Source organism: Argopecten irradians, chromosome 2, assembly GCF_041381155.1.
Source record: "Argopecten irradians isolate NY chromosome 2, Ai_NY, whole genome shotgun sequence".
Lineage (NCBI taxonomy): Eukaryota > Metazoa > Mollusca > Bivalvia > Pectinida > Pectinidae > Argopecten > Argopecten irradians.
Window position 1 is genome coordinate 47073818 of NC_091135.1, and position 26162 is coordinate 47099979.

The 26162-nt window shown below is 33.1% G+C and overlaps 3 protein-coding genes across 5 annotated transcripts; 2 read left to right on the forward strand and 1 right to left on the reverse strand.

The window, feature by feature from the left end:
- Nucleotides 1-2: 2 nt before the first annotated feature.
- On the forward strand, nt 3-7075 carry LOC138315722 (cyclic nucleotide-binding domain-containing protein 1-like). Of its 2 annotated transcripts, none has more exons than XM_069256957.1 (14): nt 3-196; nt 538-619; nt 1262-1368; nt 1856-1897; nt 2125-2296; nt 2583-2731; nt 3064-3212; nt 3674-3735; nt 4095-4173; nt 4441-4573; nt 4969-5075; nt 5218-5368; nt 5637-5704; nt 5990-7075. In XM_069256957.1, exons 1-14 carry the CDS (start codon nt 118-120, stop codon nt 6116-6118), a joined length of 1509 nt encoding a protein of 502 aa, XP_069113058.1. In that variant the 5' UTR covers nt 3-117; the 3' UTR covers nt 6119-7075. The 2 variants fall into 2 exon arrangements, with proteins under 2 accessions (XP_069113058.1, XP_069113057.1); XM_069256956.1 differs by having other exon boundaries at nt 21-196; nt 1262-1382; nt 1851-1897.
- A 633-nt stretch (nt 7076-7708) lies between these two features.
- Nucleotides 7709-16324, reverse strand: LOC138315723 (NADH dehydrogenase (ubiquinone) complex I, assembly factor 6-like). 2 transcript variants are annotated; one of them, XM_069256958.1, is made up of 10 exons: nt 16115-16324; nt 14189-14288; nt 12820-12900; nt 12338-12379; nt 10592-10648; nt 10368-10470; nt 9664-9797; nt 9137-9238; nt 8457-8513; nt 7709-7873 (listed from the first exon to the last, which is right to left on the reverse strand). In XM_069256958.1, the coding sequence occupies exons 1-10, from the start codon at nt 16297-16299 to the stop codon at nt 7745-7747; spliced, it is 990 nt and encodes a 329-aa protein (XP_069113059.1). In that variant the 5' UTR covers nt 16300-16324; the 3' UTR covers nt 7709-7744. The 2 variants fall into 2 exon arrangements, with proteins under 2 accessions (XP_069113059.1, XP_069113061.1); XM_069256960.1 differs by lacking the exon at nt 16115-16324 and adding an exon at nt 13624-13710.
- A 275-nt stretch (nt 16325-16599) lies between these two features.
- Nucleotides 16600-24654, forward strand: LOC138315726 (pachytene checkpoint protein 2 homolog). The gene is made up of 12 exons (XM_069256966.1): nt 16600-16798; nt 18167-18268; nt 19113-19278; nt 19856-20035; nt 20289-20379; nt 20617-20753; nt 20967-21053; nt 21242-21348; nt 21691-21844; nt 22339-22451; nt 22850-22919; nt 23352-24654. The coding sequence occupies exons 2-12, from the start codon at nt 18174-18176 to the stop codon at nt 23442-23444; spliced, it is 1293 nt and encodes a 430-aa protein (XP_069113067.1). The 5' UTR covers nt 16600-16798; nt 18167-18173; the 3' UTR covers nt 23445-24654.
- Nucleotides 24655-26162: the final 1508 nt, after the last annotated feature.

Here is a 26162-nt window from a genome sequence, read left to right on the forward strand (position 1 = left end):
GTTGCTCAGCTGTGTTACGAATGTAAACAATATGGCGGTGACATGAACAGGTGCCCGTTGGAAATTAATTGAATTCATTTTGCCTGTAATTTAAAGTCATACGGATAACTTACAACGATGGCACTTGTCAAACTTGAAAGCAGTCTCAAGCGCCCTGCATGGGGACGAGATCACTCCAATAACAAGAAAAATAACTGTAAGTTTATAAACAATTTATACTGGTTTAAATGTACATGTAGATCTATATATGCATGACATTGGTTTGTAGAGCTCCATTAGAATTATCCTAACCGGTTCGCAAGCACAACGCATATCAGAGAGAGATAACAAATTGATCGAACTTGGTATGTAGTCATTTGTAAAAGTCAAAATTTACATTTAAGTTAACCTAGCTGTTACTGTACAGTACATGAATAAGTTATTTCCCTCTTTATGTCTCTTTTATTTGTAATTGTACATGTACAATTATTGCACGTGTATAATCATAGATGTTGACATCAATCTATATCAATTAAAATTATGACATTTAATTTGTAGTGCCAGATCTTACTGAAAAGCCTCCAACAATTGATTATGAAAAACTGAAATGGCTAAATAGTTTAGACGGATTAAAAGGAAGGTAAGTTATATACTATTTAATACAATTATATAAACAATTAAAATAAATAAGCAAATCAAGCAAACATATATATATATAATATAGAATTTTCAAAAAATTTTCTTTGTACATCTATTATATATTTCTTCAAGAAAAAAACCTTCATGACAAAAACTTGTATTTCGCCGCTAATGTTTTCAGCCCTCCTTATTCTCCTTCCCTGAAAATGGGACCTATATATATATATATTATATAATAGACTACATGTATTGTGTTTTCCAACATATTTATGTATTTATATCTTAACTTGTTAATGTTGTTTTGTCATGAGTAGTAGCTATAATAACGGAAAAGATTAAATTTTTTGTATTATAATTTTGAACAGACTCACATGACAGAAACAGCAAATTGATACCATTACATATACGGAAGATTATATTCTATGCTTGTATACATTTCAGCAACATTATATGCTTAATTTGCATATGCACCCATTTAGAGCACACACATATATATATTATATACAATACGGTATGTATATATGTACATCTTTTGATAACAGATTAATATAGACTTCATGAATCTTATGTGATTTTTTTTGTCCTAAAGATAACAATTATGTATATTCCCAAATTTATTTGTTTATTTGTTTATCTATTTTAGGGACTATGATGAGTCTACTGAAGATGCACATGAAGTATTTATGAAGAGTTATCATTTGATGTTTGTCAAACCAGAGAAAAAAGTTGGATTTCCAGTCCATGCTGCTAATAGCTAATAGACTGTAAATATCTTAGACAGCAATAATGATATTTTTCTTGATTATACGCCAATATTGCCTCATTCTTACCAATGAAATTTCATAATAAACTTTTTATCTAGAAACAGTTAACATTGAAAACACTCTGTGTTGTGGTTTTATCAGCCAAACATAAACAAATGTAGAATATTACATTTTTTTTACTTTCAAAGCTAACTTAAAAGGTGTTGTTATTCTTTTTTTTCTTTTTTTTTTCTCTATAGATTAAAGCAGCACAAAATGATTTTGATAGAATTGTTTGTTTTGTGTAAAATATACCCGGTTATAACCTTTATGCTTTGCCTTTCCAAACATGATTGAACTAATATGATTATTTTTTCGTTTCAAACACCACCTGACTATAATGATTGATATTTCAAAGTTCATCAAGTTTATATTCATTTTTTTTTAATGTAAGCTTGTTCATCTTATTTATTGTATTTTATTTTTCAGTGAACAGCAAAAGTCAACATTATCTACTGTCACTCAGAAAGCAACAGGTAAATATGAGGAATTACATGAATGCCATGGCATAATTTATGCTGTTTAAAAAATGTTTTAAATGATGAATTCATATGTAAGACAAGTAATGGTGGTTATATACCCTACCTCAGAAGTTAAATTATAATATAACATGAATCAATACCAGCTACAATTTGGCTTAAAGACATTGGTTGTCATGTAACATTAACATTTATTTGATTATGTTTTCTTTGGGTCTTTTTAGGAAAAACAACAGAAGCTGATAAGGCAATAAACCGTAAACAGTATCCCATTGATAAGATTACATATGACATTAGGGATTATCTCCCCTTGTTGCACAAACACAGACAGAGTGAACATCCCGAGGCTATTTATAGATCCAACTTAAGGACACTCAGGAAACTTCTGAAGAAATTGTGAGTAAAATATAAGTTATTCTTAAATTTTACTGTAGTAAAAACTGAAGATACCAGAATTACCCAGAACATGTATATATTTATGTCCCTGCCATGAAATGGAAAGCAGGGAATCCAGTATTACTGTTTCATTTTGCCCCATCATGCCCCTTTTAGACTTTTTATAAGGAGATAGGTTAGTATGTCTGATAACAGTATACTATCTTCACTCATATAATGATGTCACAAAAATGCTTCATGTATACTATACCAAATTTATAATTTTGTATATTGTTCTTTGTTTCAGACCATTTGAAAGAACAGCATCTGAAAATGACAAGATGTTTTCCATTCTAAAAACAATGGACTTTTTCCATGATAAATTTCCTCCTTCTGTCCTTAAGGAGCTGTGTGTTGTAGCAGTTTGTGAACAATGGAAAGATCCAGGATTTTCAGGTAAGATAGACAATTGAAGTAAATAATTACTTTGGGAACCGCTTCATCATTTGATTCCATTGGTGACGGCTACTTTTCTATTACTGTAAACCAACTTTCGTTCGTGTCTACTTTATTTCGCGATTTCCATTTCAAAACATGTTCTTGAAGATTAACATTCACGGATTTAAAAAAAAATGTCTGTAAATTTTTATCAGTATCAATGATGTAGATGTGAGTTCACGGAGATAGACTTTTGTGAATTTATTGGGATCACAAAATTTGCAAAAGTAAATTGCATGCGAAAGAAAGTTGGTTTACAGTAAATGACATATCGGTACATGTGTTTACAGTGTATGGTAACACCAGTGTATATATGGTACTACGAGGAACGGTCTCCCCGACCAGTCACCCCTATCTGGATGACATGGAAACTGTAAATGGAAATGGTGTTCCTGGCTCACCAAAGTCTCGCAAGACAGAATCAGACGGAGCTCTTCTTGTAAGGCATTATCAAATAATTATGCATGATCTGCAATAATTTTAATTAACTAAGATTTTAGAGGGAAGGGATAAATAAATTTATACTGGTATGATGAATCTAATTCTAGACTTTTTATTTGACTGAATCAGTCTATCAACAACATCTGATAATTGAGTAAGCAATATATATATGTAATATATCCAATTAGCATATTCTAAAACTCAAATTATCTAATTTTCAGCTTTACTTAGTTCTAATGTTTTGATGGAGGTAAAAATAATTGGGATAGTTTTTAATATATTGACCCTCATCTTAATTTTAGGCATAAGTAAAATCAAGGAAATGTAATTTTAAAAGTGAACTAATGAACCAATTAACAGTAAATGCAGCCTTAAATCCATAATATTTAAAGATAGCAGGTTATATCAATGGTATCACACTTACAATTTATATTCCTAATGTTTTGTTGTTTGGAGCAGCTTGGAGCAGGAGATGTTTTTGGGACATTAAGGAAGCATGAGAAAGATGATAAAGGCAATAAGTAAGATTTCCTAGTATTACCCTGTATTCACCAATAATTTGAATATTACTAATTCAATGTGATAAAAATAATCTTGTCTGAAATATGATTACATGATGCTTATTAAAGATGCTCCACCAGCATCAGAACATAACTGATATTCATCATTTGAACGATAATTGGTGTTTAATCGTGTATTAAGAAATGTGCTCTATACTTTCTACTTCTGTAATAAATCATTAATTGATCTGGTATAATGTTATAAAATATAGATGATTTAAGAAATAGTCAATACTGTTGATGTCAGTCAATCTTCTCAATTAAATTGTAATTTACTTGCATTGCAATAATTTTAAGGAATCTATTTTTCTGTTCTTCAGACCATTTAGTGTAATAACCAACGAACCAAACTGTGAATTTATGAAGATCTCTGCAGCAGATTACAACAGAATCATTGAGGTGAGGCTTGTACCCATTGTTCTGTATTTTCTTCCTAATAATGCAGGTTTAAAATGTTTGTTGTGTTTTAATCTTCATTGTATGTTTATTAATATTAATTACACAGCCATGTTAGTAATAGTGGATTGTGTAGTTTATAACTATAGAAATATGTGTGGTTAAATGAAAAAAAGTATATGAAGCTCATTATAAAAACCAATAATGCAATGTTCTGTGATGACAGTGGTATGATGTCTGCACTGTTAAACATGATTACATTAATTACAGCAAATCAAGCAGAGAGAACACACAGAGAAGGTGAACCTGTTGTTGTCATGTGGTCAGTACAAACTCTGGCCACGTCAGCCCCTCTTACAAGTAGCTGAGCTGATAGAGTGGGTATCATGTCCCCCAAATACCAGTAAGTATGCATGCCATATAATGAGACTTAGTAACTAAATATGCAATATATTAGGATAAAACAATCCAGAAGGAGAATGCTTTGTAAACAACAGCACATGTATCCTCTTTTCCCTTACAAGGCATCTTTTTTTTTTATCTCAGCTGGTATATATAACCTTGACATCAAGATTATTTTAAAGCTATTTCTTAACATTATCTGCATGTCTTTAAATTATATTTTTCACAGGAAGCGTATTTTCATATCCCTTTATTATCCTGTGGTAGAGACTTTTAACATTTGAATATTGTTACCTTGACCTCATGGTCAAGATTAAATGAATATGGGCAATAGACTCAATGCTATGCTTTGTCATTGTACTAGATTTTTAAGATGATTCTTGTTTTGTGTTCCAGTTGTTGCCAGTGAGGGGTACAAGGCTCCGTACATAGGATTCATTAAATCTGGAGAATGTCACGTTCTCCGTCAAGTAGAGGTCATGTCAGAGAAACAGGGAAGAAGGGTAAGCCAGCTTCTGTAACACTTGTGTTTAGAAATCTTCATTAAAACTAAAATAATTAATTATTTTAGTTAATTAAAAAAAAATCTGAATGTTTTTTTGTTGATGATTATCAAGCCTTGGTTTTTTCTTCAACTTTATATAGGAAAAGAAGACTAAACAAGTTGTGATGGGAAAATTGAATGGGTCTGAATCGTTTGCGGAGCTGAGTATTCTTCTGGATGAGCCGATCACATGCTCCATAGTAACAGCTACCAATGTAGAGATGGGTATAATCAAGCCAGAGAGAATTGAAGGTAAGAACATCAATAAAAGTACAGATGAGTACAACAAAGCAAGAGAGAACCCAAGGTATAAAGCAATCAGTAAATGATAACAATGTATAGATGATCATGTTTACAATGCACAGTATGTTACAAATGTAAAATACATAACATACGACACAATTTTTGGCTCACTTGGATCTATTTGGATGAGTTCCATTGATATGGAGCCTGTTACATGCTTTGATCAAGGGCTACTCTTTTCAAATAAATGATCTTGACCGTCATTCTCTTTCTACAGAACTAGATGAAGTGACAATCCAGTTATTCCAGCAATCAAATGTGAGGACATTCGGCAATTTGTCAAAGGTAGATAACTCTTTTGTTACCATCTCTGTAATTACCGGTACCATTTAGAGGATCTGGTCTAGAATTTCTCATCATTCAATATATATAAAGCTATTTTTTATGGAACGCAGCATTTATCTACAATCAACATGTAACATATCCTTAAATGACCTTTAGCTATTTTAGCTATATGTACTTTATAACAAAACAAATACCTGGTATATACTGTAAGCTAACATGTCTTAGGATCCTACTATACACATTCCATAATCTCTGTATTTTACCAAGATTTTTCACACTTTTCAGGACAACATTCAGGATGAGTATATGCATCAGGAACTGAAAAGGGAGTGGAACGAATTCAAACACGGAGTCGTCGTGGATGTGATAAATTATCGTGGTATACGACCTGGCTATGGCAAGTGGTCTAAATGACATTGACATCGCCAAGTCACCTTGAAGTTTGAATCAATGTAAATTTATTATAAAGATGTTGTTTTTTTCATGAATGTGAAGGGAAGTGAAGTGGAGTTGTGAAATTCCTGACACATTTGGGTCTTTCCTTGTCCCATCGTTTATGTGAATATCCCTTTTTGATAGAATATTTATGTTGTTCCACTTTGTGTCAAATTCATATTATATTTCATGGATTCAGTGGGGGTAGTTTGAGGGATTAAAATACCTTTCACTACTGACCCTAAGGTATCAAATATGTAAATATAACCCCATATGAAAATCATGACAGACACAAATGTTTTTGCAATACATATTGATTTTCTGAAGCCAAATAATTTTGTTTAAGTACGATTATAAGCTGGTTGATAACCAATGAAATATTTGTCTTGGGACTAAAAGAACGACGAAAAGTATAAAATAGATAATTACAAGTTAGCAAAGGAAAGAATCTGTTTTTCCATATATCACAGATTTATTTGTGAGTGTAACATTATATTTGTGATGATGTAAAATGATGTAATTTTTGCCCTGCCACAAAGTTATGATGTCACAATTGATAGATACTGACTATACCCTAATAAACAAATAATTGCCATATGCAAAGGAAGAATAGTTATAAATAGAGTTATATTTTCATTGTGAGGTTAAAATCATCAGAACTTTTAGATAACTAACTTTGTTGACATCAGTTTCCTTACCGATTAAGAAAGAAATGAAAAGCTACTATACCTAGCTGTGACAAATGTTATGATAAGATGGATATGTCTAATTGACTGCTGACAGAAAACCTAAGGTTTTATTTAAATACGTGTACATGGATACATCACATTATATTATGTAATTGTTGACATTTATGGTAACATTTATAGAGAAGTCATTGCTGGAAATTTTCTATCTTTCAAAATAAGATTAACCATTAAATTATCTACAATTTAATTGTATTCATGTGTTATAGAATTTTATTACCAAATACAGATATGAACCTCAAAATAACTTTGTCATACCAAATACAGATATGAACCTAAAGATAACTTAGTCATGAGTATAGAAAACTGAACATTTGATATCCGTGATGCATTCAAGTACGTAATTCCACAAGTGACCATCATATAGAACAGAGTGATAAAACATTTATGCAATAATGCTTCATCATAAACTGATGCCCTCAGTCAAGTATGTATGCATTCTTCTTGTAATTTTATTATGTCATTCCATCTTTGATACAACCTAATTGAAGTTCTGGGGCTTCTTGATCTTCAACTTGAACAACTTTATAGCCGTTTATCCAAGAATACTACAGATCAAAATACAAGTTTTCTGGACTTCATATGGGTAGTTACAAATAGAAAAGTTTGATGCTGGATGACAATGACAGAAATGTTATCGTGGAATACATGTATGTATTTTCACTTACTGTTCCAAAATGTATTTTAAATACACAACTGTATTTCCCCTTTTTTGCTTCGTTCCTGATACAAAGTTAATACAAATTTAAATAAGTAGGGTCAAGAGACCTGAATATCTTTTAAGTAAGAAAACACAGGTAGAAGGATTACTAAAACAGACATATTTCTATTATAAAATTTATTGACACTAGTTCACACATCAGTATGTTCTTTTTATGCTCCGTAGAAATAGTTGTATTGGAAGAAGTCCATTTTTCCTTTGTAAATTAGAGTCAAACACATTAAATCCAGCCTTTTGAATATTCATCAGGTACTTCTCACACATAACCTACAAAAACAATCAAAGAACATTATTGTGTCATTTTCTCAATCCTTTAGGCATATATTTTGTCAAACGACACTTTTAAAATCTTTTTATCTTTAGTGACATTGGTAAAATTAGCTTTACAGCAATCTCTTTAAAATTAGACTCTCTGTTTTGGGAGTTGTTAGATCTTATATCACAGAGTATCATAGTGGAGCGGAATTACAAGTCTGTATAATTTTAATTAGATTGCTTTATAGCAAAAACTATTATCCAACTACCTGTCAGATCAATACCTGTACAAATGAAGAAGAATTTTGAAAAAGCTTTAGAGAATATTTACACCCAGTAATTAGAAAGTATATACAGGTAAAGCTTAAAATATACATTTAAATTCAGGTATTTGTTTTGTTTGATTTAATGTCATATCAACAGCCAAAATTATTTGAAAACATGTCAGGTTTAGAAGGTGGAGTACCCAGAGAAAACCACCAACCTGCAGTCAGCATCTAGCCCTCATGGGATCAAACACTAAACCCAGAGGGGGAGAGCTTGTGGTAATGTGTCATCACCACGGTCTCTATTATAAAAGTATACAGGTACTTACAGTATTCAAAAATGTAGGGACAGCCGACTTTGGCACCTCTTTCTTCAAAGTCTGAGCCTGGAAATAAGGAGAACAGATTTTACTTTTCCTTCAACAAGAAATATTATTCAGAAACATCAATAATGATTATTCAACAAACAAAACTGAAATTATCTTAACTGATATGAAACTACATGGTAGATAAATGTATACTTACAGTTCAGAGATGCTGTATGGCTACACTAACAATATCATACACTATATCACAGACAAGTTTAGGTTTCTTCCCAGGATACTTACAGTTCGGAGATGCTGTATGGCTACACTAGCGAAATCATACACTATATCACAGTCAAGTTCAGGTTTCTTCCCAGGATACTTACAGTTCGGAGATGCTGTATGGCTACACTAGCAATATCATAGACTATATCACAGACAAGTTCAGGTTTCTTCCCAGGATACCTACAGTTCGGAGATGCTGTATGGCTATTTATCATACACTATATCACAGACAAGTTCAGGTTTCTTCCCAGGATACTTACAGTTCGGAGATGCTGTATGGCTACACTAGCGATATCATACACTATATCACAGACAAGTTCAGGTTTCTTCCCAGGATACTTACAGTTCGGAGATGCTGTATGGCTATTTATCATACACTATATCACAGACAAGTTCAGGTTTCTTCCCAGGATACTTACAGTTCGGAGATGCTGTATGGCTACACTAGCGATATCATACACTATATCACAGACAAGTTCAGGTTTCTTCCCTCTGTATACATCTTCTTGTGATACATTATACTGAAGAGATAGAAAAAAATCTGAGAATGATTTTTCATAAAATGCTAAACAAAGCAAAACAAAAAACTTTCTACATCTGTCATTCTGAAATTTCTACAAATAATTATTCATGACATTTTTTTTTTCTTTTGAGAAATCGTAATCTTGCAATGGCCTCAATATTTCATTCTATAGAGGTCTATAAGAATTATATTGCTCAATCTGCATTGATACAATGTACATAAATGTAATTTCTTTGCTAAGAGAATTAATAGAGTAGATATGTAGGATTTGTGATAGTTCTGATGAAAATGAATTGACCTGCATGGCGATTCTAGTGGTGATGTTTATTGTACAAAGTGTAAATCCAATCTTTGTCATATGTGGAAAAATAATAGATACTTATAATAGAGGAACACACCAATTTTTATAATAATAGTAATTACCTTAATGAGTAAATCCATGGGTAAATTGACTCGGCCACGACTGGTATTAAATGGAATCGCCCTCAGGAAGGTCACCAGGCCATGGGCACGTCCAATGTGGCTAGCAGCATGATCAGCATGCAGGTCTTTTATGCCTTGATAAGAAAATACATCATTTCAATATATTATATTACATATTATCTTAAGTGCACAAAAGTCATGTTATGTGGTTTCCATTTCTCAGGCAGTTTTAATCACTTGACCTTGAACTATTAAGTTCAAATCTATGTATAAGGTCAAACGAACAAATATGCAGAAACTTGATGAAGCTTTTTTCCTATTTCTCCACATTTAATAGCTATTTCATAGAAATGGCTAAAATAGTACTAGTAAAGGGAACAAAACTCTTATCAAATTATGTCTGCTATAAACCATCCTAGATACTCCATGGGTTCCTTCAGTTTTACTATGAGGTAGTCTAGGGATGTAGAGATTATAAGTGATCAGAACCCCTGGAGTATCGAGGATGTGTAAAAAATGGTATAAAGAAAACCTGTTGACATTTGTTGCATTTATTGGATGGAAGTACTATACATGGATGGATAGCGTAGACAAACCCAAATTAACATCTCCTGTTTCAGTGAAGGAGAGGATAATGTCTTAACAATTACACTAGTTTTTGTTGTTTAGATTTATCATCAGACTTCTTCAGTAACAAGCACTACCTAAGCTTTCCAGGATCAGATACATCAGTGATGATACAGAGTGTTCAGAGTAGTCCTCCAAGTCAGCTACAGATCTGAAGAAGTCATTCTCCAGTCGCGTCGCCTACAACATGAAACAGTAAAGTGTGAAATAGGCTCCTGATAATATCACTACAGCAAGACTCTTGTACAGTTTCTTTAAATATCAATCCCATATAAACTGATTACTGCCTTAACAGACTCACCCTTGCATCTATACATCTCATGAACCATTGTTTTGTCAGCTTATGTTGTCGTATAACCTGAAACCAGATAAAAAATGATGCATAATCATAAAACAAAATCTTATACATTTGATTCATTTGAATATTTAATAACTTTCTACAAAGTTAATACATGTATATTAAGAACTAGATTTCTGCATTAAAATCTAATTATATAGCGGTTTGGTCAATTTGTATTTTACATCCTAAAGAATGATCAATACAGTAGGTTTTTGGTAACAAGAGATCCCAGAGGGATCTTGGCGCCCACCAAAAATGATCTATGTCTGACAATGGAAAGAGGGATCTTTTCCCTGCTTTTCAAACTTTTTCAAACACACTGCATATAAAATTTAAGACAGATCCCTATAGTACTTTCTAAGAAATAGTGGTAAAAAACTTCAACAATGAAATCTAAGATGGCGGCCGGTTTGCCATCTTGTTTACCGATCAGTCCCGAAAGGCATTATGGATCAGTCCTTAAATGTACTATGCTCAACTAGGGTACAAGGGGAAACTATGCATGGAATTTGAGAAAGATCCCTTCAGTACTTTCTGAGAAATAGCGATAACAAACTTTAACTATCAAAATCCAAGATGGCCGTCAGTCGGTCATCTTGTTTACCGATCGGTCCCAAAATGCAATATGCACAACTAGGGTCCTAGGGGAACCTGTATATAAAATTTGAGAAAGATCCCTTTAGCACTTTTTGAGAAATAGTGGTAACAAACTTTATCCATTAATATCCAAGATGGCCGCCTGTCGACCATCTTGTTGATTAGTCGGTCCCAAAATGCAATATGCACAACTAGGGTGCTAGGGGAACCGACATATTTGAGAAAGATCCCTTCAGTACTTTTTAAGAAATAGCGGTAACAAACTTTAACTATCAAAATCCAAGATGGCCTCCTATTGACCATCTTGTTCACCGATTGGTCCCAAAATGGAGCATGCACAACTAGGGTCCTAGGGGAACCTATATATGAAATTTGAGAAATATCCCATCAGTACTTTTTGAGAAATAGCGGTAACAAACTTTAACTATCAAAATCCAAAATGGCCGCCTGTCGGCCATCTTGTTCACCGATCCGTCCCAATATGCAACATGCACAACTAGGGCCCTATGGGACCCTATATATGAAATTTGAGAAAGATCCCTTCAGTACTTTTTGAGAAATAGCGGTAACAATCTTTAACTATCAAAATCAAAGATGGCCTCCTGTCGGCCATCTTGTTCATCGATCGGTCCCAAAATGTAATATGCACAACTTAGGTCCTAGGGGAACCTGTATATAAAATTTGAGAAAGATCCCTTCAGCACTTTTTGAGAAATAGCAGTAACAAACTTTAACTATCAAAATCCAAGATGGCCGCCTGTCGGCCATCTTGTTGACCGATCGGTCCCAAAATGCAATATGCACAACTAGGGTCCTAGGGGAACCGACATATGAAATTTGAGAAAGATCCCTTGAGTACTTTCTGAGAAATAGCGGTAACAAGAATTGTTAACGGACGGACGGACGGACCACGGACGAAAGGCGATTTGAATAGCCCACCATCATCAGATCATCAGATAAAAAGTAGAATGTTTAAAACATTAACCACTCAACCACTGTGCCTTTAATTAATAATGACCAAAGATAGACTGTCAATTATAGCTTTACATTACCGGTAGAAGATAATAACAATGATTGGATAAATTTATCATCTTATGGTACATGGCATACCTTAGCTAGTTCCAATGCTATAGGTGTTTGTGGAGGAGAGCCCTGAAATATACAATGTAATTCACACTGAATATATAAATGACATCAGCAATTGTTTTTGTACACTTAATCTTACAAATCAAATGTGGAGAAAGAAATAAGTGCCAATGCATCATCAAAGTTCTCTTCAATGTTTTTTATTTAAATGGAACCTTCTCGGTATACAACATACAAATTTGACCTACTAGAAGTCACTCCAGTAAAAAGATAATATAATAAGGGTTATAATATTATCAGGTATTTCAAAGTTTAATTCATGATAAGACTATTTCCAATTATAGTATAACGCTTATCTCGATACTGTAAATCTTATATAATGCTCAACAACAGAGATACTACCGGGTACTTTAAATCTTGATATTTTTTTTATTATTATTAATCAAGCAGAGGTAGTGAGCTAAATCTGAATCTGTTAGCATTGTGATTTTCCGAAGTTTTATTACCTGGTATATCTTCTCAATGGTGTCCCTCCAGAACACCATTCGCATTGCTCCCCTTTGTTTGTCAGACACAACATCTTGAACCTTTCAATACAAAAATAAAGTAATAATAAAGAATACAATCATATTCAAAATGCACAACACTTTATCATGATTAGACATACTGCAATTATGATCAAGATATCTAGGCACTGTTGTAGCAGAAAAGATATTACCATATATTTGTTCGATGTATAACTTTACAAAACTGGCGAGTAAAACTTACGATTTTCACATGTGAATCACGACGTAATAATGCCAAAACATCGTCAGATTTTGGTTTTCGTCCACAGATAAGTCGCACTGGTGTATATGCCGCACTCCCGATTTTCAGGGAAAAAAGTAGCGGCTTATACTCCGGAAAATACGGTACTAACAACTTTTTTAGAAAACAATATATATGTATATACCGTATTTGACCTAAAGAGGGCGCCTGCTCTAATAAGGGCGCCCTTGCCTTTTTTTATTAAAAATAAAATAAAATGCTGCATTGTCCAGCTATCTTGTATCATTTTTTAATTAATAAACGACCCAATTATCTTTCTTTAGAATTTTATTTCCTATCAAATTTACAAAATAAAATAACAGCCATATATATATCCGATATCAAATAGTTTGAATGTCAATGACCTGGACTGGCAGTCATAGTAGTCGTCAGCCATATCATCCATAATCACTGTTAGAGTCGCTGCTTTCAGATATCTCAATGTTAACATTGTACACATTCATAAACTGCTTGAGCAACATCAACGTCGCTCTGATTTAAACCTTCAAACAATGGTTCATTGTGATAGCTGACAGGTTGACGTGTTCCCTTTCACTCCAGTATTCTGTCTAGACAACAGGCTCCACATGCTAGAAAACATCAAAGGATTTTCGCGGTAAACTCGCTATAGTCCATTTCAAAAAGTTTGTGGCAGTTCCCTTTGAAGTGAAGACGGTCTAGCTGCAAGCTTTTGGGCTATAGTCTGTTTAAAATAACTTTGAAAAAATGAACTTAAGAAGGGCACCCCCATCGCCAGTTACCAGCGCCGTGCCCTATTTAGGTCAAATATGGTACACATATATCTTTTTCATTATAACAAAAGCTAGGTTTAACCAAATCAACTACATATATGTACCCGGTACAATTTTCAGATTTTTAAAGGATTTAGAAACTTTCATAAAGGCTAAAGATACCATGGAAAGGAATTTTTTAAACTGAAAGTCTATGATCTGTAACTAAGTTGACAATATTAATTGTTCCATTGCCTAATGGAATTTTTGGAAAAAGAGTGAATATGTGTCTTTACATAAACCTATAATTATATTAATTGTAGAAGGGCTTCCTCACCTGTGCAATTTCTACATTGAAAGCCCTGATGGCAATGGCTGCTTCTCTTGCAGGTTTTGGATAAAGAAGGGTACACAAAAAGTTTTCATAATCATATTTCCTGAAAATGATAAATTGCAATAAAATATTATATAATATTGGATGTCTTAATAAATGTGCAACATTCAGTGTGAACTGGGCCAAGTTTCACTTAACTTAAAATTTTCCATAGGAAAGCATTACAGATTTTAAGGAAGGCTCCTTAACTTAAGGGATTTTCCTTAACATCCATTATGCTCTCCTATGGAAAATTTTGAGTTAAGGAATTCCTTAAAGTTAAGGAATGTTCATGAAACTGGGCCTTGAAGTAAAAATCCAATAAAAACTGTCATTTATATAGATGTAATGCAATTACATACTGTATATGTATAAGCAATTTCTCAGATTTCTTCAGCGAGTACTGATACACTAGTTCAGCATTAGTTGAAATTTGCTTTGTCGAGAGGATTAATTTAAGGGTAATTTTTTTGAAATGGTGGGTTATCATTTACTCTGCTTTCTTGGTATTCGTTTTCAACATAAAGTTCATAACACGTTAAAGATGTTCCACCAGTGACAAATGGTATTTTTTCACTATCAAATACCAGAGCAGACAAATAAGTATGATTTTTCAGTTACCAAAGTTACTTACTTTACACTATTACCACCTAAGAAAAGTTTGAGCATCTATATTTTACACCAAGATAAAAATACTTATTATTTAAAATAATTAATTGTGTCCTGAAAAATTCTGTGGGACTATATCCTATATGAAGTGAAGTTCTGCTTGCGCATGCACCAAAAGCAAAACAAATTGCTTTATAGTATTTTTGTGTTAATTAGACATGATTTAATACCAATTATTTTTCAATTGATGAGTATTATTTACGCTCTGTTGACAGTGGAGCATCTTTAATTAATGAGATAATATTAATCAACACTTAAGATTTTTTTATTCAATTAGCAATCAAAACCTTCTTTTTATATTCCCATATACTGTAATCTATTCAGGATTCTGCAGGGTGCATTATTAAATCATAGTACCATTATTTTTTTCCTAAGGTTTATGATTAGTGTGAATCTGGTTTAAAATATTTTGTTTGTTAAAAATTACACTAGTGCAGTTGAATAGAAGTAATTATAACTTGATAAATTGTTAGCATGCTTTATAACTAACTATATCTATTTATATATTACTGACATCATGCAACTTACTGAACTTCTCGGAAAAAATTGCAAAATACATAAAAAATGTACTAATGATTATCAGATTGGGCACAACCCTGTGGGTAACTGTTACTCAATTGGGTAACTGTTACCTATATCACAGGCGTTTGTAATATATAATGAATATTAATGATAATCAAAAATCGGATCGAATCATATAGAAATCAATTGATTTCTATATGATTCGATCCGATTTTTGATTATCATTAATATTCATTATATATTACAAACGCCTGTGCCTATATGCAGGGTTTGGGGCCGCGGTGGCCGAGTGGTTAAGATGTTCCGACATATTACCACAAGCCCTCCACCTCTGGGATGCGGGTTCGAATCCCATGTGGGGCAGTTGCCAGGTACTGACCGCTGGTCGGTGGTTTTTCTCCGGGTACTCCGGCTTTCCTCCACCAACAAACCTGGCACGTCCTTAAATGACCCTGGCTGTTAATAGGACGTAAAAATAAAAATAAACTATATGCAGGGTTGTGCCCAACCTGTTTATGCTTAAAATATGTATGTAAATAAAAAAACCAATAAGCCCTTGTGAGAAACACGAAATATGAACGAATTGGAATTCTACCACAGTGTCAAAAAATGAACTGAAAGAACGGATAAACAATGAGACATTCTGGGATTGTGCTAATCCCAAACCTGTTGACAGTGTTGAATCAATGTCAAACTCACTGGATAAGATTAAGGCAATACTGGCGATTATTGGGAGATGTTCCCGCACTTGAACTGTAATTGTTAGATTGTTGAGGTGATTTGGTGTTCCGTCCATGCGTAAAAACACCTTGTAGTTTTCTGTGCCGTCGAATATAAGACAAAAATGACCATGTACCACTGTATGTTTTTGTGATCGTCGCCATAACCGGAAATTACTAGTAGTGGTTAAAACCTAAATGGTATCGCGTTAAATTTACGGATTAATTAAAGCGATAAAGGAACTTAAAACGACAGAAGAAATACTGTACAGTAATGTAAAGGTAATTTATAGATGAAAATTTTTAAAAATTTATTTTTTTTAATTAAGAAAGGAATTATGACGGTTTGCATTGTTTTTACTTTCTGAATAAATTGAATTAAATGTAAAATGTGTCATTTTTCACATGATTACGGTAAAATAGTTCAAACATCTCTGTGATCAAGATATATCTTCGGGACTATCATTGGGACGCTTGGGAGCTGACTACCGCCAGATTCGATTTGAAGTAGTGACAAAAACCACATCATATTGGGTCTCATTGAACTTAGGAGTGTTTTCTTAAGTCTCAGTTAGTATATCAGAGACATAATTTACGGTAGAGACATGTAGCGATCTACAGTCTCAGTCACCATTAGAAAACAAGAGTTGTCGGACTGACCAAGGTAAATTATGTTGCCCTCTACTTTTAAATGAGCTTAGCCAGTTTAATAAAAGTTATTGTTCACAATTTTTCTTAGATCTGTGGTTTTAAAAAGATGATAGCATACGTATACACACTATATCGTCAGTCATGTTTTTCTGTATTATAACTATAAATTGTAGCCTGCATAGTGTCTCTGCATATGATTGGAAGCTTTAAAAAAAAACTATTTTTTAGCATGCTTAATTGTAATCAAACAGTAACGTTGTAAGCTTACAATAATCCAATTTTAAAGTGTCATTGTGCTTTATTTGTCTTTGTGTATATATATGCTGTCTATTACAGATGTAGCAGTGACCAGGTCCTGGGTTTGAATCCCGGTGTGACCGCTACATTTTCTCCTCTAGTCTCCCGTTACACAGATATACGAGGCTTAATTGCAGCTTAACATGCCTGGATGAATAGCTTTTAAGTTTGTTTAAATGAATATAACCACAACCTTCATTCAAATAGGCTAAATCTTGAAATAACTACTTGTTAATTACGTTAACTTAAAGAATAAAAGAATATTAAAAAAACAACAACCTGGAGACTCATCAGGTCTGAGACCTTAATACAAGTGCTGGGCATGCTGGTGGGATGATATTTTTGTGAATGACTACTAAGTTTGTTCAAATGAATATAATTAGTAGTCAGTAGCTATAGAGACTTGACATCAGGGTTTTAGGGATTTGGATACAGGGTTACCCTGCTTTCAAGGTCCCAGAGCTTGAGAGGTGTCAGGTCAAATTAAATATGTTAAAAAAATTTCAAACAACTTAAAACAATAATTGACGACAGGCCTATAAAGTACTCAGACGATCGACCGGTAACATGCATATGCTGAATGGAGCACTTCTAAGTCTGTTTATAATGATTTAAAATTGATTTGCCCTACTTTAAAGGTCACAGAAATAATGTTAACAACTTATGCTGGAAAAAATCTTGTTTACATAATTATGTAGACCTCTTGAAAGGAAAAAATGGTGTCAAAACTGAGGTTTGATAATTAATTATTTGATACTTACACAGTTATAGCTTGTGGTCACCAATAAATGACCCAGTCTAATTTCAATGAATGGAATGGCTACTAAGTTCTTTAAGACCTCTCCAACAACCCTCCCCTCAATCTCCCCCACCACAAGACACAACTACTTGCCAGTCCATATATATATGCTTGAAACGGGTTTGGATTTCAAGCTTCCAATTTTGTAAGAGAAGAGAAAATTGTAGCAGTTTGACCAGGTTTGAATCATGAACCTCTGAAGAGTTACTCTAGCCAGCTCAAGATCTATTGTTTGAGCTTCATGGTCACAAATGATCTAAAATATTTCTTATTTTTTTGCCATAGCAACAAAATGGACAAGATATCAGAGCTAACTGGTAATGGCCATTTTGATTCCCCCACTGTCAGTCCAGTCTATCATATTGAAATCTGCCAAAGCCCTTCTAGGTAAGTAAACAACTTGTCCATGAGTTTGTTACAGTAATTGATGTCAGTTGCAAACATTTTCGCTCTCATTTGGCAATAAAATGAGGAGAGAGTGAAATCAAATTAATCTCAATTAAGATGAAAAATGATTGTGTCAGTCTTGTTCTGCCGATGGTTAAAATGGTTAAATCTCAATAAGCAAATCTGTTTTGCAAATGATTGCATCAAACTTATTTGGGCAATGCTTAAATCTCAATCTATTTTGCAAATGACTGCATCAGACAGACTTGTGCCAATGCTTAAATTAAATCTCAATCTATTTTGCAATTTTTTTGATTGCATCAGACTTGTTAGACTTTTACACATGTACAAGGCACAGACAGAAAGGTCCGCAATGCAACCATAAGCTGATCAGACAATGATTAATATTTACATTAGTTATGAACTCTGAGCTCTCTGTTACATATAATTTCTTTTGTGTAACATAAATATGGATAAGAAAACTTACTTTGAAATTACTATTAATGACCAGTATGAAGGAATGATCACCATATTTGGTTGGTTTCATTTATTTACAGCTAACAGATGTAATTATGCCTCATTATTTACCTGAAGAAACTAGTCATACTTTTTCAATGTACAATGTTCATAAAAATTCATTAAAATTCTTGTTCCAAAAATGAAGTAGGGGAGATAATTTACATGAAAAAAATAAAAATAAGAATTTCGTGATAAAATTTAACTTTGTAAATTAAACTTAAAAATCATCACCACACAACTTTAAGTTTAGATTAATGTATATACCGATATATCAAATGAAGTTTGATAAGTATTAGAATTAATAATTGTTTTTTTCCTTATTCAGCACAGCTCAGGGAAGTATAGTGAAGGAACATGTGCTTGGCCTACTACACAGACAGAAGGTGGCCTATGGCGACTTTGTCCTCACAGAATTTGACGATCCTTTCCTACACGAACATGTTAAATCTATTGCACTTTGTGATTCTGAACTTAGTGGTTCCAATAAACAGGTAAAAAAACAATAGATGCTAAACATTTATATAATGGAAATACATTGTATATTGAATGATATAGCTGTGTCCGTTATTGCACCTCTCACTCTAAGGTTTAAAGTGAATAGTCGGGCAAAGAAAACCAGTCTAAATGCGTTCATTGGCCTTCCAAAAGTTCTCACATATTAATACGACGGTCAAGTTCTGCTTAGTTTCCCAGTTCTGACCAATAAAGTAAAGAAAAGTTGAAAGCATTGAAAGCGAGGCTGCGTGGAAATGTAACCACGGACATAGTGAGCCGGGAGGACGTTTTAGAATTTCCATACTTTAAATTAATTTCTTCGTAAGCAGACAGATTTTGACGAGAGATTTTATTTTTCCATTTCATAAGAAATTATACTGGATACATTCACACCATTTTTACCGACTTTAGCCATCCTCGCCCGACTGTTCACTTTAAGGTCAAGGTCCAATGTGAATGCTCCAGTGTTTTAAATAATGACCTCCATAAATCTATGTTACCTAATGCATGTATATTTTAATTCCAAAAACAAAAAGTAAATAATTTTTTTTATATATTTTATATTCTCCACAGACAGTAGATCTATGTTCACGGCACTTGCAGCTGCATGTGTTCCAGCTACAGGAGGATGGCCCAGGGATTGAGGAGCTAGACGAGGAGGATCTTGCTGCAGCCTCACACTGGCTTCTCCCTGCTCGGGAACTTCATGGCATGTGGGATAGTCTGGTGTTCGACGAAAATGTTAAGAGTCGAGTGAGCATGTTTGTTTTGAGATAGCAAATAACTCAAAATGTTTTAAACATCCAAGTATATGTATAATGCATTTTGAAATTACACTTCAATGATATGAAATTTTACTTTTATTCTGTAAATAAAGATTAATATATAATGGAAGTCAATAGATCACTGTATTTAGTGTAATATTTGATGAAATATAGTTAAAATGGTATTGAAAGGAAAAATCTTGGAAACTAAAGATAATCTTAAATTGTGTATTATTTTGCAGCTGTTGAACTATGCCACAACAACATTGTTATTCTCAGACAGACAAGTTGATAGCAATATCATAACCTGGAACAAAGTCATACTTCTTCATGGTAAGGTGTTACAAGTTATTAGGAGTAAAATATCAGTGTCATAATGAAACAAATCTTAAAAAGTGAAAAATTAAGCTCATGTTATGCAATCTTTGAAGTGTATTCAACTCAGCGTACAAAACTTTTATTTTAAAGCTTCATTAAAAATTCTTTTTCAAAAGAAAGAACCTTTGTATTGTTATAAATCTTGACTTTTTAGCTTTGGTAATTTGTTAATTTTTCCGTGTTGTTTGACAGGTCCCCCTGGTACTGGGAAGACCTCTTTATGTAAAGCCTTGGCACAGAAGTTAGTGGTACGGCTCTCAGATCGCTATAGTTATGGTCAGCTTATTGAGATAAACAGCCACAGTCTCTTCTCCAAATGGTTCTCAGAGGTAAGTAGGTGTGTCAAGGTCACAGTTTGTCACTATAACATGCTGTGATACTGATGAAAATTTGTCATATCAATAATGGGTACTAAATGGTAACTGATTACATGTATTTATTATTTCAACAAAAAAGAAAGAAAAATAGGGATGTGTCTATCAATTGAAATATAGTTAATATAGATAAATCCAAATTACAAATGATTATGAATATTTTTACAGAGTGGTAAGCTTGTGATGAAGATGTTCCAGAAGATACAGGAGCTCATTGATGACAAGGAAGCCATTGTGTTTGTACTTATCGATGAGGTGAGCAAGGTCTATTCCTTTCACTTCTCATAGTGTGCTTTTAATTATACTGAAATTTTACAAAGTTGTTTTAATACTCATGTGTTTGTACAAGTTTGAGTGAAAACAGATATTCATTAATTAATATAGAAAGAGTCTTTAAAAGTTGACAAAAAATTAGTTTACCTTATTTTTTTTCTCTCACGTAGGTTGAAAGCTTGACCTCAGCAAGGAAGAGTGCTATGTCGGGTAGTGAGCCATCTGATGCCATTAGGGTGGTCAATGCCTTACTGACACAGCTAGATCAAATCAAAAGGTAGGTACCGTTTGTGGAACCAGCACCACACATGGTATTCACAGCTTGATCAAATCAAGGTTTGTTGAGAAAGTGCTATATTTGATATACATTTTAATACATTAGTAAATCTAATAGAATATAATAATTTATAGAGCAAATACACAAAGTGTAAAGTTAATAATTAATATTACTTAATTGTAATCAATTCAATATTTTTTTGTATGATGTTGTTTTGCCCTAGATCTGGTTTACAATTATTGTAGTCCTCAATCTGGTGCATGTAATGAATGTTATCTACAGAAAATAATACCTTCAAATTCATTTGAATTTAGTTTTAAATAAGATTGAAAATACTTTCAGACAGCCCAATGTGATGATCCTGACCACGTCCAATGTGACGGGAGCTATTGACCTGGCCTTTGTAGACAGGGCAGACATCAAACAGTATATAGGACCTCCGTCTCCAGCAGCCATCTTCAAAATATTCCACTCATGTATCAGTGAGCTCATGAGGGTAATGACACTTTCTTAAAATTATAAGACTGAAATGTCCACTGAGCTAACAGGTGATGTTGAAATATGCAGGATTATAATATAGTTGTATATATTAATGTGTATTAGAAAAATAAGAATATTCATAATAGTTATAGTACTGTAGTACATGTATTTTAGTATACAAAAACCAAATAAAAGTTTTAAGGAATGTTAAACCTTTAAATGCATGACAGTTGTATAGTTAAAAGAAGAGTCTGTAAACTTAACTGATATATAAAGACAAATTAAATATAATTACATTTCACAGTCTCATTTCGAAAGCTTAAATTGATTTCTAGGGTTTAAATCTTTTTTGATTACTGACAAAATCATCTTTAACCATTCTATATCACATTTCAGATATACTACAAAAGAAGAATACATGAACATTTATATAGTCATTGATATGAAATAGTGATATTTTAACACTGTATTTAATTGAAATGTTTTATTACAACATTTGATGGTTTTTAGGTTGATATCATTAGCCCTACACAACAGCTACTAGATCTTAGGGGACTAGAAGCAATGAGATTCATGGAAAATGATGCCACTAAAAATAGTCTGGTGCTTCGTGATATTGCTAAGTGAGTACCTCATGTTTATATTTTAGTCTTTGAAGAAAAGATGCACATGGATAGGTTTTCATGCATAATTTTGAATGCACTTCTATTTGTACTTCAGGAAGCTATTGATTGTGATATCCTTTTTTTGCGAATGTAACATCATACTTTCCACAGAAAATTATGTGAGTTTGGCTTATAAAATAATGACACCACAATGGATATATTACCTACCTGCAAGGGAGGTAACTCTGGAATATGTAAAGATGGAATATGTAAAATTCATGTAATTAAAGAGAGATTATCAATTCAAAATAACTGCAGTGTTCTAATTGTAACTTTTAACAGTGTTACATATAATGACAGTTGAACATAGCGTCCATGGGTGTCACCCTTTCATGACATGATGTGGTTCATTACAGTAAAAGTCATGGACTCAGTGGGAGAACATTAAGGAAGCTGCCTTTTATTGCTCATGCCATGTTTGTTCAGGTAAGCAGTACCTCTCTAAAAGTCACTTCCAACTCGCCCTTTGTCATTTTGCTGACGCATCTGTTTTACAATACAAAAGAACTTCCAGAAGATGATTCTTCCCTAAACCACTGCTTTCCAAAATCATGGACAAACATGGATGTAATATACAGAATGATTTCATCTTTATCATAAAATTAAAACTTTTCCAAAATTGAATACTCTTTTTTGACCAGGATACATTGTACATAAATAATACACATGACTTTGAAATGCTCTTACAAACCAGCATGTCCTGTTAAACTTTGGTTGAGTAAGGTACAATTGGCCATGAAATCACCGGGTAAGTTTTGATAAATTGATAGTTTATCCATACAGGAATATGAGAATGAACCCAAATTGATAAAAATAACAATAAAAAGTAAGTTTATTAATTAACTCCTTTTTATACAGGGTTCATCTGTAACGTTAGAGGACTTCTTGGTAGCCCTCAGTCAAGGCGTAGACAGACAATTCCAGGAGAGAGAAGATTTAACTAAGGAATGATGATAACAGTTGTAGACAGTAGCTAACACAGTCAATGTTCTCACTTTGTGATGGTAATAAAGCAAGGTATCTGTGGTATGGAAGTTATGCTGTCGGCTATACACTGACTCTTCTGTCTCCCTTCATCGGTGATCTGAATGGAGAGACAAATGGTGACAATGGTGATCGATCACAGAGTACTGTGAAATCAATTTCCTTGAAAGTAAAGCAGTATATTAAGAAATAATCAGCCTTAATAAGTGCTTGTACTAGGTACTAATAGAGTTACAAAGTGCTATAATTTAATAAGGTAAATTACAACTATTTTTTGTTCTACTATATCTTATATCAATAATACTGTACACAGTATATTTATTACAGAACATTAACACAACACAATCGTTTATAATGCACCCTGGATAATATATTCAATATCATGTATCTTTGATAACTTTGATATACCAGACCCTTGTTGTATTGTAACATGGCACCATATCTTTGTTCTCATATTACATTGTGCAAGTGTTTATGACACTGCAAAATATGTCACATTTTGATCTTTATTATCAATTGTTAAATTCCTGTGATAGTTGATCAATACTTTCCACATAGTACACAAGTATCTGAGTAATCCAGTATTTGAATTTTATGTACTGTAGGTATTATAAACTCTGAAATCTTGACAGGTACATTACGGTCACAATATTGCCAACTTATCCTGAGACCGTCAATGATACATGTCCATGTACATTGTATATCATAACAATGTTACAACTGTTCGCAGTCATTATTGTGTAACTACATGTGCCAAAAGCAATCAGGTATATATAGGTAAATATTATTATGTTGGAATTGATTTTTATGTCATGATTATATTTTATATAATTACATCATATCATACAATTACAAAATTTAATAACCTGGTAATAAAAATAAAAAGAAACAAGTTTTGATATCAAGATAATCTCAATTCTCTGTGAAATACTGGAGTCGTACTCAACTATTATGTTAGGACATTCATACAATTATGTGGTTGTAAACCATTTATTTGAATTCAAATACAGAGGACTCCACATAATCGAATAACGGTTATTCGAATATTTCGGTTATTTGCATAAAATTCTGCGGTCCCGATTTTTTCCTTCTTTATCTTTGTTTTTCAACTCCGTGTATTTGCATAGACTTTTACATGACCTCCGGTTATTTGAATAAAATATTTGGGAAATTCTAAAAATGAAATCGAATATTTTTCAATTTTGCAATATATTTTTAGCGAAATTCGCCGATATATGTTTCAAGATACTTCGCTTTTACTAGAAATCATCATGGTGACAGATTAACGTTATAGTATTGCTTGTTATTTTATGCATGAATCTGCAAAGGTATTCGACGCTGTTACGATTTACATCAGCAGCGGTAGATCATTACTTTAGTACAATCACTGACTCAAACATCTAATTAAAGCATTTGCACTTTCAAATATGTTTATTTATTAACGTAACGTACCTTAGTTCGCGATCGCTTGGAGAAACCATGCTTCCTTACAACAATCTCCATTCATTAGTAGTCTCGTTCAACCAGAGTCTTGTTGACTACGACAGACATGTGCGTAACAAGCGTCTCGTTGAACGAGACATAAAAGCATGCAAAGTCGGCGTGCAATGACTACCGCAAGTTTCGTACAGTATGTAAGCTTAGGATACAAAAGATACTTGCTACGTTGTTTCATTGCTACTTGAATATGCATTAATTTCTGAAATGTTATCAAGCTATTCGCCGTATAGATCAACAATACAGGGAGAATTCTCAAAACACATTTAGGTCGAGTGAACGCATGGCTTCATCACCTGCCGCCATTTTCGAATTCATATACACATACAGTACATTTGTAAAAACAACACTACTAGTTGATCGGCACTTTGAAGTTTAATCACGATCGTAAGTTCATTTTGCCAGGCAAATGTACGTAAATTTGTTTATTATTTAGGTTCAGAATTGTAGACACAAATCCAATCCTGTTTAGTAGAATCTAATTGCATTTGATATCGATCGTTTAGCTGTTTCTCAAAAATTCACGTGTCGATCTAACGTAAACAAGAATCTAATATTGGAATATTTTTTGTTATTAAAACATTAAAATCGATTTACAACTTCGAAAATAATTACTTGTTGTTCGTTTTAAGTGTTAATAATTTACGTATTTATCAAGTAAACGAAACGATATATATTTGCCTATTCACATACATATGTGTGGGGTCAAACGGAGGTGCAAAATGTCATCTCCGCCTATTCGAATACTCCGGTTATTTGCATATTTTCTTCTGGAAAATGACCTATGCAAATAAGCGGAATCCTCTGTAAATGATGTAATATCTGAAAGACTTTTCAGAAATTGTGTTTCTTTATCTTGAAAATTTCATTAACGGATTCAAGAAAATGGCTATGTGATTGTCTTCTCGAGTTACATTTAATTTTAGGTCACCTGAGACAAAGTCACAAGTGACCTTTTCTAATTGCCTTTTGGTTGCAGACCAGAGAAGAACAGCCTGGCCCCGGTCTATACTTTTATTAAGTGGGGAGCCCCTGTTTTGAGCCATGCATAAAAAAATAAAAATCAAATATATTCTGAAATTGGTACATCCAATATGGAGGGTTTGATTTCAGTTTCATTTTTTTTTCAAAAATAAACATAACAAAAATGGGTTACAGATTACAATTCTGGGCTCCTCCGGAAGTGCA